Source organism: Terrapene carolina, unplaced genomic scaffold (assembly GCF_002925995.2).
Source record: "Terrapene carolina triunguis isolate 2854851 unplaced genomic scaffold, T_m_triunguis-2.0 Scaffold96, whole genome shotgun sequence".
NCBI lineage: Eukaryota > Metazoa > Chordata > Testudines > Emydidae > Terrapene > Terrapene triunguis.
Window position 1 is genome coordinate 4,958,153 of NW_020664447.1, and position 15,758 is coordinate 4,973,910.

Here is a 15,758-nt window from a genome sequence, read left to right on the forward strand (position 1 = left end):
TATAGGAGAATCTGGTTCCCTCTAGTGGTATATGTTTTATAGTAGCATTGATCCAGATTAGGAAAAAAATGGATGTAGTGACAGCAGTTGTATGCAGTGTTGTTGTAGCCATGTTGGTCCCAGGATATTAGAAATATAAGGTGGGTCAGATAATATCTTTTATGGGTCCAATTTCCATTGGTGAGAGAGAGACGTTTTTGAACTTGTCTCCTCACCAACAGAAGTTGGTCCAACAAAAGACATTACCTCACCCACCCTCTCTCTGTAATGACAGCAGCATATTTTAGAAACTGAGGTATTTAGAAAAAAACAAAACAAAATGAACACTTTCTGCCTTCAGCACCAATACTTTCCATTGATGTCTGGAAGTGTGATATTTTCACATGTAATACTTTTTGTTAATTGAAGAAATCCCCTCATTTTATACTTTCACATCTGTTGATAGAACCTATACTATTTGCTTCTTCTTTACACTTGCCTTTCTAGAATGAGACTCAACCATTCTAGATTAATGGCTCATGACAAACTGTTTAACAATACTGTACATGAACGCTGCTGAGTTTGCCTTAATGCTGTTAGCCAACGTTATCCTTGTCTACTCCAGGGTGCTATACAGGGTGGTAAGCAAAGTTGTGCTGAGCACAGTTTGGTGATAAAAAAAAGGATCTGAAATTTGAAAATTTCCGCTGCAAATAAACTAAGTTAAAAGCTTGTGCTCCCCCTTATTTCCTACAAACCTGGGAAAGTAATAAAAGTTCAAAGTCTTCACCAAGTGATAACATTTGAAACCTTTCAGTCTAATGTCTGAAATAGACCCTTTTACCAATTAATTACTGTTTGAGAATCTCTTGACAGGTCAGTGTATTTGAATGGATGCATAAGCTCATCTGATAATATGAATATATTTTACCAGAGATATCATCATCTTCATTCCAGCCTGGACGATTCCCTCTTTCTTCCACTATTGTGCCTGTCTTCTTCTTTAATAAGTATTGACGACCAATTGTCATCTTCCCTGCACGTTTGGCTCCTTTCACAATTGTTTTTGAGAAGGTGCTAGAATTCAGAAATAAATAACAAAGCCTGATCTCAAAATGTAGGTAAAATACAAGTTATATTTAACTCTCACTAATATTCAGTATCTGTGTCGGTATACCAAAATACACTTGTAGGATGCATCTTCTCACCCACACAAAGCATGCTTAACAATTTTTCATTTAATTTCAAGAACTAAAAGTGAGGTCAGGACCTCAGAAAATGGGCTCCTACAATTTTAAATTCCTAGTCCTGCGATTTAGGAGAATGTGCTGTGGCAACACTATGCCAACTGTGTCCAATAGTAAAGAATAAACAACCATCTTCTGTTTGCAGGTTTTAATTTTGTTGGAAATATAACAAATAAATCTTCCTGGTTAACAGACTGAAGACATGAAAAAAGAAATCTAAAAATCTCTGTATTCCAGAATTATGTTGGGATTCTAGTCCATTGAGCCAAAAAGGCACTAATCAGTAGAGGAACACATGAATTGCCACTCTGTAACAGACTAATAATCCACCTAGTCTAGTAAGGTGCCTAATAATGGAGTATAACGTATTCATAGATTCCAAGTCCAGAAGGGACCATTGTGATAATCTAATCTGACTCCTGTTTAACACAGGCCAGAGAACTTCCTCAAAATAATTCCTAAATCATATCTTTTAGAAAAAACCCAATCTAAGTTAAAAATGGTCAGTGATGAAGAATCCACCAGGATCCTTGGTAAATTGTTCCAGTGATCAATTACCCACACTGTTAAAACCTTATGCCTTATTTCCAGTCTCATTTGTTGAGCTTCAGCTTCCTGCCATTGGATCATGTTTTATCTTTCTCTGCTATATTGAAGAGCCCATTATTAAATATCTGTTCCCCATGTAGCCACTTATAAACTCTGATCAAGTCAGCCCTTAATCTTCTAATTGTTAAGCTAAATAAATTCAGCTCCTTAAATCGATCACTATAAAGAATGTTTTCTAATGCTTTAATCATTCAATCATTTTCTTTGAACCCTCACACCCTTCTTGAACTGTGGACACCAAAACTGGATGCAGTATTCCAGCAGTTCTGAATTATTTTTTTTCCAGAGTCATTGCTTCCAGGATAGAGTTCCGCATCCTGTAAATATGGCCTACATTCTTTGTTCCTACATGTATATGTTTATATATAGCTGTAGTAAATACATATTATTTGCTTGCACCCAGCTTGCCAAGTGATCCAGATTGCTCTATTTTTGTGTTGCCTGTAATTTTCACCAGTGATAATTTAAGTTTTTTTCCAGGTCATTGATTAAAATTTTAAATAGAGAAGGGCCAAAAACTGATCTATGTGGGATGCCACTTGAAACACATACTCAATGACAATTTCCCATTTGCAGTTACATTTTGAGACCTATCAGTTAGCCAGTTTTTAATCCATTTAGTGTGTGCCATGTCAATTTTATATCATTCTAGTTTTTCAACCAAAATGTTGTGTGGTACCAAGTCAAATGCCTTACAGAAGTCTAAGTATTAACACTATTACCTTTATCAGCCAAACTTGTAACCTCAAATTAGTTTGACAAGATCTATTTTCCATAAACCCAAGGCATTAATTATATTACCCTTCTTTAATTCTTTATTAATTGAGTCCTGTATCAGCTGCTCCATTATCTTGCCTGGGCCTACAATTACCCAGGTCATCCTTTCGATATTTTAAAAATATTGGAACAACATTAACTTTCTTCCAGTCTTCTGGAAATACATCAGTATTCCAAGACTTACTGAAAATCAAAATTAATCATCCAGTTTGCTCCTCAGCCAGCTCTCTGAGAACTCTTGAATGCTTTGAATGGACCTGCTTTGAAGGAAGACTAAAAAACCCAAACTCTACATTACAGATCACTAGAACAACTGCACAATACCATCCCATGAGTGTAAATTTCTTTTTACCTATATTGGTGACCAATCCATACTCTGAAGTATGAGGAACCTCTTTATATGTTGCCATAGTACAACTGCAGATGTTATTCATATAAATGCTCAACTGTATGCTTTGAATCTTATTACAGTAATTACTTCCATAATTTCCTAAGGCACGTATTTCAACAGGTTAATTATACACTTTTATGACTAAATTCATACATATTTTTACACTAGGTAGCTTTTGTTTGGCATACCTATGTAACATGCTTGACAGAAGCTAGACAATTCAGCTTTATTGAGGACTACTGAAATGAACTTGCAATTTTAGAAAGCCATCAAAAATGACACAGAATTCAATGCACTGGACTAACAGTAAACAAGAATATCAATAATAAATTCATATTAAAGAAAAATAGATTATACCTTACCGAAAAGAAGTGTTCTTTTCTTTTTGCTTTGGCAAGATTATCTGCGGTGCAGTTTGCCCAGCTGCAAAAGCAAAGGTGCTAAAGATGGACTGGGGATAACGGAACTTCATTAGCTGTTTCCTAAATATTTCTACCACTTCAGGACTCACTTCCTCATCAAATGCTACTTTAATTAACTGCAAATAAAAAGACATAACATGTTAGAGGCTGGAAATAATTTAATATGCAACTTTTGAGATCAAAGAAAATGAAAACGATCCCACAAGGGAAGTAAAATAATATATTAATAAATAAATAGAAATATGTATATGTTACTGATTATGGCAATTCATTTTATCCATTTTTACTTTATTTTTTAATTTTATATTCTAATGCCAAAATACTTGCACTCTGTAGTGTCTGGAATTTCCATAAAATTAAGACAAAACATCTGAGCAAATCTAAGTAGCAGTTTTTGCACTAACATTTCTACACTAGTTAAAACACTACCCATATTTTCTTGCTACATGGAATGGCAAGGGCTGGAAGAGCTCTGGTGGGCCAGGTCCTTGAGGCTAGACAGGACGACACTGGTAAAAGATTGATACTCTAATTTAAAGACTCTCTCACAATACTATAAAATTCTAGCATTCAAAAATTACCACAGCTATCCTTCCATATTCCATTCATTTCAATTCATTCCTCACCTTGCAAAGCCTAGAAAACTGTGCTAGTAGCAAAGCATGATAACCAAATTTGACCCTTGGAAAAGGAAGTGCTTTGCACTATCCACACTGATCTCTCTTTCCAGTCAAAATACGGCTTTTATACAGTTTAAAGGGAGCCCTGTCCCACAATTCTTAGCCAGAGGGATGATGGGCAACTCATATTTTGAGGATGAGTAATAAAGGAGAGGAAAAATGAGGGTCTGTAAAAGGGACAAAAAGAACTTCCATGGTGGGGGTAAACAAAATAAACATTTCTGAGGTATTTGTTATTTTAAAAGTCCCAATTAAGTTACTTTTTATATGTCTTTTGTTTGCCATACACAAGGCATATCTGATCCTTCGTTTTCATTTCACTTACTTTAGTATTTTCTCTCCAAATGGCTAATAATTCTGTTGTTCTAGGACCTCCTTGAAATGAGGTCTTGAATATTTAGCGGTCACCCTGATATAACATTTTAAATACATTAAAATAATATAGCTGTAGCCATTCTCCCTTGATAGTCATAATTAATACACAAAGCAGAGAGGGGTCTATTTCATATAATATTGAACTCTGGCTGTTAGAAAAGGAACAGAAAGTAAACCGTTTGCTGGTTGGTTTTGTTTTGATAACCTAAAACGAAACTATATTAAACAAAAGCAGAGATAATATTTGACCAGGGTCCAGAACCAGAAACTTTGAGTTGTGTCTGCATTTAGCATACTATTGAAGGATGTTAGAAATTTTATTGTTACTGTTAGTCTCCAAAAAGAGCTTTGGAAAACAAAAGGCCTCACAGTTACTGTTTTACTTGAAAGGCATATAAGAGTGACTCCTTAAATTGTTAATTAAATCCATTCATTTGTATAGGTTAATGTATATGAGAGAAATATTATGTTACACAGTGTCTATTCAAAACACCAATAAGAAGAAATTGATGACATACTCCTAAATGAAAGACTCTCCATTTTATCAAATTGTGATTTTTTTTGTCTTGAACAAAGTAATGAACTTTTGTAGCAGTAACCAGATCTAGCTAAACATTTCATGTTCTGAAGCCACACTTACATAATTTTAATTCTATTGATTACAATTCTTGAAGATTTCTACCTTACATTCCTCTTCCCTTCATTTAGGGCCTCATCATAGGCTAGATTACCTCATAGACTAAAGGTGCTTGTAAGTGTAGGGGGCTCCCGGCTCTGGGGAAAAAAATCTCCAGAGGATTCCCATGTCTACAAACTGTCCTGTTCTACATGCCTTTGAAGAATAGCCTGTGAGGCCTGTCCCTAAACTGGTAAATCCTCAGGAATCTGTACAGATCATGGGGCTCCACCAAAGGTCAGGGCTGCCTATGGAGAGGCCCTGTGCTTGTGGATTAGCTCTCAACCTTGGTGATACCCCAGGCTCCATTTCAACTGTGCTACCATGGACTTCCTCCTGCCATGGAGCCACCCAGAAACACTGGGTGTTCTTATTTTTTCCAGATACACTCCACCAGGATGGAGGAGATTTGATGTACATGCCTTTTGACCTACCCAGACTCAATCTGCTCTTCAGCAGAGACTTTGGACCCAAAGATTGTCCTCCAGAGGGTCCAATGGAGGGGTGAGAGAAACAGGCAATGAAAACCATTTATGCTCCAGTAGATATTGAGTGTATGTGTAGGAAAGCACTTCCGGGTTCCTGTGAGATGCTGAGACCCCTCCAATACCACTGACTTCACCAGGAACTGAGGACACTCAGCCGCTCCCAGGGGCCAGGGTGTTAGTTGCAGCAGGTTATTTTGATGAGATCATAATTTCAGGTGTTTTACAAAGCATAAAGAATAAATCACTCCATTCTACCTGAAATGATGCTGAGGTGATCTGCAGTCCTTCCTGCATATTCTGTTGCAGCTGGTTCTGTATTGTAATCTTCTTCTCCTTCATAATAGATGCTATGGGAAAGCTCCGGATCACTGTCTGTTCTCCAGCTAAGTACCATAGAATCATTTACAGACATGTTAGGTCATGGAATCATATCTGATTTAGTTATATTTTACTTTGAACAGGTGTTAATGAATGGGTGCAAAGAAATGGAAAATAAGGCACATGATCTTGGCCAGAAGGCCAATAAGAATCCAGAATTCATTTTAGGCAAAAGGCTTTAAAGCAGGTGATAAATTCCCAAAATATGACATACAACCCAACATTCAGTTAACTAACATTCGTTTTTCCTATTTGACATTAAATTAGGATGATTGGAAAAATATTTTTCCATTCTCTCTCTTTCTAAATGGTGGAAATGGCAGAAAAAAACTATTTGGTTGTAGTCCAAAAATCCATCTCTAACTATTAGTAATCTGTCATATTACATTCTGAAGTTTATATATAACTGATATGCATTAGTTTCCTTATATAAAAATTATTAACGTTATGTATTTACATTTTTGCTTGATAAATGAATTTGTTTAATAAAGTAACTAAAACAGAGATTTCCAAACAAGAAAATCTGATCTTTAGAACTACTACACTTCCCATGACATAATTAAACACAATATTTAATCCAGTAATGATTGTTGAGGGGGAAAAGTAAACTCCATTACACAGAGTTTTCAATATGTCCAAGATAATTGCTTTTTCAATTTCTACCATTCAGAGTCACTCCTTAGTTTTTGATTACTGCACTTTTATTAGTCTGTGCTATTTTAAAAAAAGTTTGAACATATGCAGACCTTTGAGTTCAGGAATTTATCTCCCCCTCACTGTTAAAGTCCTCAACTACGAGCCCCCATCCTGACATGGTTCATCACTTGACATATGAATCCACTAAATGAGATTTTAAGCTTTAGCCATTAATGATATTTTTGTACTTCTCTAGTACAGAGTGCACTGCTGTAGGTTTCACAAATCCTCCATAAAGTAGCATTTTACAGATGAGGAGAGTGAGGCACAGAGAAACTAAATGACTTGTCCAAATCAAACAGTAAGTCTGTGGGAGTGCCAGGAATATACCCAAGAGTCCTGACTGCCAGTCTTCAGCTTTAACCACTATACAACATTCCCTCACTCTTGTGATAACACTACTGAACTGTTTCACCTTGTGCAAGTGACACCTTAAATGACTGCTTCTGTCTGCTTCTTGGAGCAGCTAGTCATGGTACCCACAAGAGGAGAGGCAATTCTTGATTTAGTCCGAAGTGGAGCACAGGATCAGGTCCAAGAGGTGAATATAGCTGGACCGCTTGGCAATAGTGACCATAATATAATTAAATTTAACATCCCTGTGACGGAGTAAACACCATAGCAGCCTAACATGGTAGCATTTAATTTCAGAAAGGGGAACTACACAAAAATGAGGAGGTTAGTTAAACAGAAATTAAAAGGTACAGCACCAAAGGTAATATCCCTGCAAGCTGCATGGAAACTTTTTAAAGACACCATAATAGAGGCTCAACTTAAATGTACACATTAAAAAACAGTAAGAGAACCAAAAAAGAGCCACCGTGGCTAAACAACAAAGTAAAAGAAGCAGTGAGAGGCAAAAAGGCATCCTTTAAAAAGTGGAAGTTAAATCCTAGTGAGGAAAACAGAAAGGAGCATAACTCCAGCAAATGAAGTGTAAAAATAAAATTAGGAAGGCCAAAAAAGAATTTGAAGTACAGCTAGCCAAAGACTCAAAAAGTAATAGCAATTCTTTTTTTTTTTTTTAAGTACATCAGAAGCAGGAAGCCTGCTAAACCACCAGTGGGGCCACTGGACGACTGAGATGCTAAAGGAGCACTCAAGGACGATAAGGCCATTGTGGAGAAACTAAATGAATTCTTTGCATCAGTCTTCATGGCTGAGGATGTGAGGAAAATTCCCAAACCTGACCCATTCTTTTTAGGTGACAAATCTGAGGAACTGTCCCAGATTGAGGAGTCCTTAGAGGAGGCTTTGGAACAAATTGATAAAGTAAACAGTAATAAGTACCAGGACCAGATGGTGTGAAATTGCAGGACTACTACCTGTAGTCTGTAACCTATCTTTTAAATCAGATTCTGTACCAAATGACTGGAGGATAGCTAATGTGATGCCAATTTTTAAAAAGGGCTCCAGAGGTGACCATGGCAATTACAGGCCGGTAAGCCTGACTTCAGTACCGGGCAAACTGGTTGAAACTATAGTAAAGAACAAAATTGTCAGACACATAGATGAACATAATTTGTTGAGGAATAGTCAACATGCTTTTTGTAAAGGGAAATCATGCCTCACCAATCTACTAAAATTCTTTGAGGGGGTCAACAAGCATGTGGACAAGGGGGATCCAGTGGATATAGTGTATTTAGATTTTCAGAAAGCCTTTGACAAGGTCCCTCACCAAAGGCTCTTAAGCAAAGTAAGCAGCCATGGGATAAGAGGGAAGGTTCTCTCATGGATTGATAACTGGTTAAAAGATAGGAAACAAAGGGTAGGAATAAATGGTCAGTGTTCAGAATGGAGAGAGGTAAATAGTGGTGTCCCCCAGGGGTCTGTACTGGGCCCAGTAGTATTTAACAGATTCATAAATGATCTGAAAAAAGGGGTAAACAGTGAGGTGGCAAAATTTGCAGATGATACAAAACTACTCAAGATAGTTAAGTCCCAGGCAGACTGCAAAGATCTACAAAAGGAGCTCTCAAAACTGGGTGACTGGGCAACAAAATGGCAGATAAAATTCAATGTTGATAAATGCAAAGTAATGCACATTGGAAAACATAATCCCAATGATACATATAAAATGATGGGGTCTAAATTAGCTGTTACCACTCAAGAAAGAGATCTTGGAGTCACTGTGGATAGTTCTCTGAAAACATCCACTCAATGTGCAGCGGTAGTCAAAAAAGCGAACAGAATGTTGGGCATCATTAGGAAAGAGATAGATAATAAGACAGAAGATATCATATTGCCTCCATATAAATCCATGGTACGCCCACATCTTGAATACTGCATGCAAATGTGGTCGCCCCATCTCAAAAAAGATATATTGATATTGGAAAAGATTCAGAAAAGGGCAACAAAAATGATTAGGGGGATGGAACGGCTGCTGTATGAGGAGAGATTAATAGGATTGGGACTTTTTCAGCTTGGAAAAGAGATGACAAGGGGGGATATGATAGAGGTCTATAAAATCATGACTGGTGTGGAGAAAGTAAATAAGGAAGTGTTATTTACTCCTTCTCATAACACAAGAACTAGGGGCCACCATATGAAATTAACAGGCAGCAGATTTAAAACAAACAAAAGGAAGTATTTTTTCCACACAGCGCACAGTCAACCTGTGGAACGCCTTACCAGAGGATGTTGTGAAGGCCAAGACTATAACAGGGTTCCAAAAAGAACTAGATAAATTCATGGAGGATATGTCCATCAACGGCTATTAGCCAGGATGGGCAGGGATGGTGTCCCTAGCCTCTGTTTGCCAGAACCTGGGAACATGCGACAGGGGATGGATCACTTGATGATTACCTTTTCTGTTCATTCCCTCTGGGGCATCTGGCAATGGCCACTATCGGAAAACTGGATACTTGGCTAGAGGGACCTTTGGTCTGACCCAGTATGGCTGTTCTTATGTTAAGTATGAACAGAAAGCTCAAAGTATATTTTTATTGTATTTTAAGTAAATAGGACCCCCAAAGCCTACTGTAACATGGGAACAATGCTAAAATTCAGTACCTAAAAACTCAGGTGGATATTTGGATTGCAGATAAATTAAAATGTAACATCAAAAATAAATATCACTATATTTAGTGATAAAGTCAAGAATCTAGGCACATGGTCTATTTCTGTACAGATGATCAACATGAATTAAATTAATACTTAATTGAATTCTTAGCAGTTTTTTGTTGGGTAGATCTGTTTTGATGGTCTTGCTTAAATAAACTGCAGGGCCAGTTCAAGGTCTCATATACCTGCCAGACCATATATTATTCTGATCTTAGTAAGAAAGACCATACCTAATTGATCATGAGGAGTGCCTTTAAATATAATTCTGTATGTGGTAAGGAACAAAGCTCCTTCTGCTGGGAGAATATGGGGACCTCCGAGCAATCCTCCTGTTGCTTCCTCTCTCCCATCAGGATCCAGCAGCACACGGAGACCATCACACACAAACTCTTCTCCTGGCAGCAAAGCTGGTCGCAGAATCTTAGGCTGAGACCAAATATAAGAATTTTAAATGTAAGTATAATGTACAGTATAACACTGCAATCTACCAAATTGGTATTTGACATGAAAAAATTTAATTTCAAAACTGTTGAGACTGACTCTGCGAGAACCTGAGTTTGGACTCAACTCAATGAAATTGGTCTTAAGTAGTTGGCATGCAACCACTTCTTTATGTTCCGAGATTTGGCTCTGCTACTTTCACAAGTTCATATTTAATGAGACCAAAGCCAAACAATTTATTTATCACTGGTGGAAAATTTCTTGATTATACTGTTCAGTGATCAGATATCTCTTCATAATATTAGAAAAAGGAAGGCTGAAGCCACGTCAAACTGTGTACGATTCCAATACGTGTAACCAATACAAACATCTTTTATAATACTTACCTTCTGTATTGGTGGTAGTCTTCTACTCTCTCGATGGACGGCCTCCAGAGTCTCAATGTGCATTGCTACAATCCCTGGGAATCAGTGACACCATAAATTAAACCTCACACAATATAAGAAAGAGTAAAACAAACTAAATATAACTCCACGGTTTTGAAATCCTAGAGTTAAACTGTCAAGGAAAAACAGCGTAGATGTCATCAATGGCTATTTGGAATTCATCAATGATTACAGTCTAGGAAACAAACCCATGAACTATACTGAAAACAACAAACCAAAAATACACTTCTACTGGAAAATATCAGTTCCCAGAGAAAGAAGTGACAATTTTGCAAATTTACATTTTTTTTAACCAGTTCTTACCTGGTATCATGCAATGAAGGCTCTTGATGTGATCCTGTGTAACTCCACTCTCTGTACATACTTTGTCTATAAACCTGGTGATGAAGCGCACAACTGCATTGGCAATATCATTGTTCTCAGAGTCTTCAAACCCACTTTCGGTGTCATAGCTCTCTGCAACACTGCCGGCAATACTACAGAAGAAAAGGAAAAAAACTGCTAGTGTAAAAAAATCCAGTTAGCTAACCATAATACACAGAGAATAACTACCATATATTTTTTGTCTAATGAGTCTGCTGTATTCAGTGTAGCTAAATATATAGTTCACTTTGCCTCTACACTTCAAGCACAGTTTCAGATACTAACAATATAAACACCAGTGTATGCTGGTGCCACGTTTACAATAGCACTCCCACTGCTGGAGCTGCATTGGTGAATAAATAAGGTAGAAAACAAGTCTGGTATAGACAGGAACAGTTCCTTAAAAAGGAAAATCCTTTTAAGTCTGGTCCCATGTCTCCTCTTCATTATACTTCGCATCAGTCACAGTCTGTAATCCATGCTCAACAAAGAGAAGGATACTGACCCTGTGCAGTAACTGTGGTTCTTCAAGATGAGCATCTCCGCGTGTGCGCCACTCTAGGTGTGCATGCGTCTCATGAGCCTCAGATAGGAGATTTTAGGTAGCAGTGCCTGTTCAGCCCGCACATGCAGCCCATACAGTCTCATGCTCTGCGCCATAGCCATACAGAGCTGTGCAGGTGAACTGCCCTCAGTTCCTTTTTTTCCAGCCGAATTCCATCACAAAGAATTCGGAAGCAGAGGAGATAAGGGCAAGTAGTGGAGCACCCATAGGGACAGTCTGCTTCTCAAGTGTTTCTTGCTCTTTCTTGGCTGTGGTGAACAGGTCTTCTGCGTGATGCCCCAACATCAAAATAAGCAGTGGAGTGTAATGGGCTCTATCTCCCATTTGTGATCCTGTGAGAAGTGCCTACTGAGGGTATCTGCTGTGATGTTTTGCATGCCAGGAAAGTAAGCTGCTGAGATGCTGATCTGATGTAGAATGCACCAATTCCAAAGCCTCACTGCTCCAGATCAGAGGAAAGATGATCTCGCTCCCCCCTTGATGCCACATTGATGTAAGCTTCTATGAACTCCAAACTTTGCACTGGGGTTAAGGTGGACTTTTGGATGTTTAATTGTAGTCCCAGTTTGAGAAATAGGTCTATGGCCCTCTGAGTGGCCAGTGAGACTTCATTGTAGGAGAGTCCCTTGAGCAGCCAATCATCAAGGTATGGGAAAATCAGAATTCCTCGTCTGTGAACACGAGGAGCCATCACTGAGAGAAATTTTTAGAACACTTTGGGTGCAGAGGAGAGACCGAATGGGAAAGCCTTGTATTAAAAATACTCTTGATGGAGAGCAAAGCGTAGGAAGCTTCTGTGGAAGGGGTGAATTGCTATATGAAAGTAAGTAGGTCAAGAGCCGAGAACCAACCCCCTTTGTCCAGTGATGGAATTATTGCTGCAAGAATTACCATCTTGAATTCTGAATCTTTGCAAATCTGTTAAGTAATCTTAGATCCACAAAGTATTTCCAGCCACAATTCTTTTTTGGAACCAGGAACTACCTGGAATAAAACTGCGTCCCTCTGTGTTGCAGAGGAACTGGTTCTATAGCACCCAAATTCAGGAGGAAGTCTATTTCCTGTCATCGGAGGTACTTGTGAGAGGGGTCCCTGAAGAGGGATAGGGAAGTGGGGTGGGATGGCCGGAGGGAAGTAAAGTGGATGGAGTATTCTGTTGAAATGATCTCCAAAGTCCCCATGTCCATAGGGATATGTTCCCAAGCTCAGTGGAAGTGAGAGAGATGGTCACCAAAGCGAGGGAGACATGCAGATTGTTGAAGTAGGTATGAGTGGGACTGGTAACTGAAAACCTCGACCACCCTGTCAAAATTGGTGTGTCAAAATTGTGGGTTGTCAGGTCAATGCCTGAGAAATAGGTGGTCTCTTCTTTTGGAACTGTTGTCTCTTATGCTGGAGTATGTAAGGTACTTGGGAGGCAAGTAGGGTGACCCAATGTCCCGATTTTATAGGGACAGTCCTGATTTTGGGGTCTTTTTCTTATATAGGCTCCTATTAACCCCCCCCCTCGTCCCAATTTTTCACATTTGCTGTTTGGTCACCCTAGAGGCAAGAAACAGAGTGGGACAAGATCTCTGTGCTGTCTGGGACTTACGAAACTTTCTTTTTTGTGAAAGGGTGTAAATTCCCAGAGAACGCAAGTTGAGCCTGAGTCTTTCAAGGTATGCAGGGACTTGTCTGTCTTTTTCGCAAACAGCTTCAATCCATTGAAAGGAAGATCCTCAATTGTATTTTGGAATTTCCCTGGAAGCCCCGAGAGCTTCAGCCAGGAGGCCCTCCTCATTACTACCACTGTGGAGATAGAACAAGCTGCTGTATCAGTGGCATCCAAAGAGGCCTGCAGTGATGTCCTGGCCAGCAGCTGACCCTCTGCAATGATTGCCTGAAATTGTTCCCTCTGCTCTGATGGAAGATTCTCAATAAAGGAATTAAACTTCAAATAGTTAGTATTTCACCACGAGGGCTGGGTAGGTGGTGATCTTAAATTATAGAGTACCCCACAAACATGATTTAAGGCCAAATAAGTCAAGATGATTTTGGTCTTTGACATATGGTGTTGATTTAGCGTGCTGCTGTCTTCCACATTTGTTTACAGTGTTAACCACAAGGGCGTTGTGGGAGGGATGCGAAAATAAAAATTCAGAGTCCTTAGAGAGAACATATTTTTTATCCACCCTCTTACAGGTAACATAAGAACATAAGAATGGCCCTACTGGGTCAGACCAAAGATCCATCTAGCCCAGTATCTGGTCTTCTGACAGTGGCCAATGCCAGGTGTCCCAGAGGGAATGAACAGAACAGGTAATCATCACGTGATCCATCCTCTGTCTCTCATTCCCAGGTACGCTGTATTGTAGCTGATATGCCAAATTATTTCTGAAGGGTCTAGCAGAGCCTCATTAATAGGCAGCACAATGTGAGCAGATGATGTTGTAGGCAGGATGTCAAGCAGTTTATACTGTAACTCCTTAACCTCCTCAAGTAGAATTTGCAAGGAGTCTGCTATACTTTTAATGAGGTCCTTGAACTGTTTGAAATCATCTGCTAGAGGAAGCATAATGACATCATCTGGGGATGAGGAAGAGATAGTTGTTGGAATGACCTCTTTGTCCACTCACTTCCTGCTCCTCAAAGGTCTCTTCCTGTGGATCGGGCACCCTAGAGACAGAGGCTGGTGGGGATTATTTGCCCTTCTCCCAGCAAGAAACACTAGGGGTCCTGTAGAATTGTTGTAATTAAGCTGCTCAAGGGTCCCAGTATAGTCAATGAGATGGTGCATATGGCATGGGTGGGAGGTGCCCAAGGGTGTCCATACCAGTGGGATGGAGTATGAGGATGTCTTTCAAGAAGTTGTTCTGATTCCCTGGAGGTCTCAGGAAAGAAGGTCCCCTGATAACGGAAAGGAGAGCCATGGACAGAAATCTGGGAGACTGATGAAAAGTCCCCATCATCTTCCTCATTGTCACTTCGTCAGGGATGGACACCCTTAGAGATAGGTGTAGACTCCATCGGTACCAGGTAAATGTCCAGAGAGCAAGAGGTCCTCAATATCGAGAATGGATTGGTGCCGAACAAAGGAGATTCAGATGTTTGTGTTACTGCCAGGTCCCCCAGGAATCAAAACTCTTGCAGTACTGAAACATTGGTTGGTGCCAAAAAGGCAGCCTAGGCAGAGGTAACTGTGGCAGAAGGAATTGATGGTACTGAAGGTCTTATGCACTATGATGATTGACCAGTAGGTGTTGTCTAGTCTTCTGCAGTGCCGAAATGCTAGGTACTCAGGGCCTGGTAGACTCTGTCAGTACCAGAAGAGCTGATCTTTTTCTCCCTGCTGTTCCAATCACAGACAGTACTGATCTTCCGGAGCTAGAACCCTTAGAGTCCTTGGCCTTGCTGGTGCTCATGGTACCTGAAGAACCTGCAGCCACGTGGGTACCAAGCTGGAGACCGGTAGGTGTCGAAATGGTTGTCTGAACCGGAGACAATCTCTTTGAGGTAAATTCTCTACCCAGAGGGCTTGAAGACTGCTTCCTATAGTCCTTTTGAGAGGATTCCAGAGACGACGACTTCGATGCTCAAGGGGATGCGCCGAGGAGGCTGAGGCAGCTGACTTGCTTGAAGTTCATTGTACAGGGTGGGGTCCATTGGTTGGAGTCAGAAGCTGGCCAGAGAGAACTCTCCATCATGAGGAGACATAACTTAGGTTCCTGTTCTTTCTTGCTCTTAATTATAATGCCAAGCAGGAATTACACTTTTGGGGAATGTGTGACTCCCCAAGGCAACGGACATGCCGGGAATGTCTGTCACTCACCAGGATCACCTTCCAGCATGAAAGACAGCATTTCCAATCGGGAGAACTGGGCATGCGCTCCCAGTGTTTAAGTTCCCCTGAGAGGCAAAAAAAGCTAAAAGGACAACGATCCTTACACTTATAAATTAACTCTCTCTCTCTCCCTCCCCCCTTCTCTCCACCCCCATCTCTATATATAATTTTTTATTTTTTTAAAAAAATTATATAATTACAACTAACTAATACAAAGCTAACACTAAGGACTAACATTAATTAACTAGTAGATAAGAGAAAGGTAAGCTCAACTTGGACACTGCTGAGGTGCCATCACAGGCCGAGGTGGCCGAGAAGGAACGGAGGGTGGCTCACCTG

The 15,758-nt window shown here is 39.6% G+C and overlaps 1 protein-coding gene across 1 annotated transcript in view; it reads right to left on the minus strand.

The window, feature by feature from the left end:
* The window catches only part of SBF2 (SET binding factor 2), a 580,351-nt gene that overhangs the window by 80,529 nt on the left and 484,064 nt on the right, over nucleotides 1-15,758 (minus strand). The window contains exons 20-25 of the mRNA XM_024196200.2: nucleotides 10,972-11,144; nucleotides 10,609-10,682; nucleotides 10,012-10,207; nucleotides 5,900-6,027; nucleotides 3,366-3,541; nucleotides 911-1,056 (exon numbers count right to left, since the gene is read on the minus strand). Of these exons, the coding sequence (XP_024051968.1) occupies nucleotides 911-1,056; nucleotides 3,366-3,541; nucleotides 5,900-6,027; nucleotides 10,012-10,207; nucleotides 10,609-10,682; nucleotides 10,972-11,144 (893 nt within the window). The remainder of the gene's footprint in view (nucleotides 1-910; nucleotides 1,057-3,365; nucleotides 3,542-5,899; nucleotides 6,028-10,011; nucleotides 10,208-10,608; nucleotides 10,683-10,971; nucleotides 11,145-15,758) is intronic.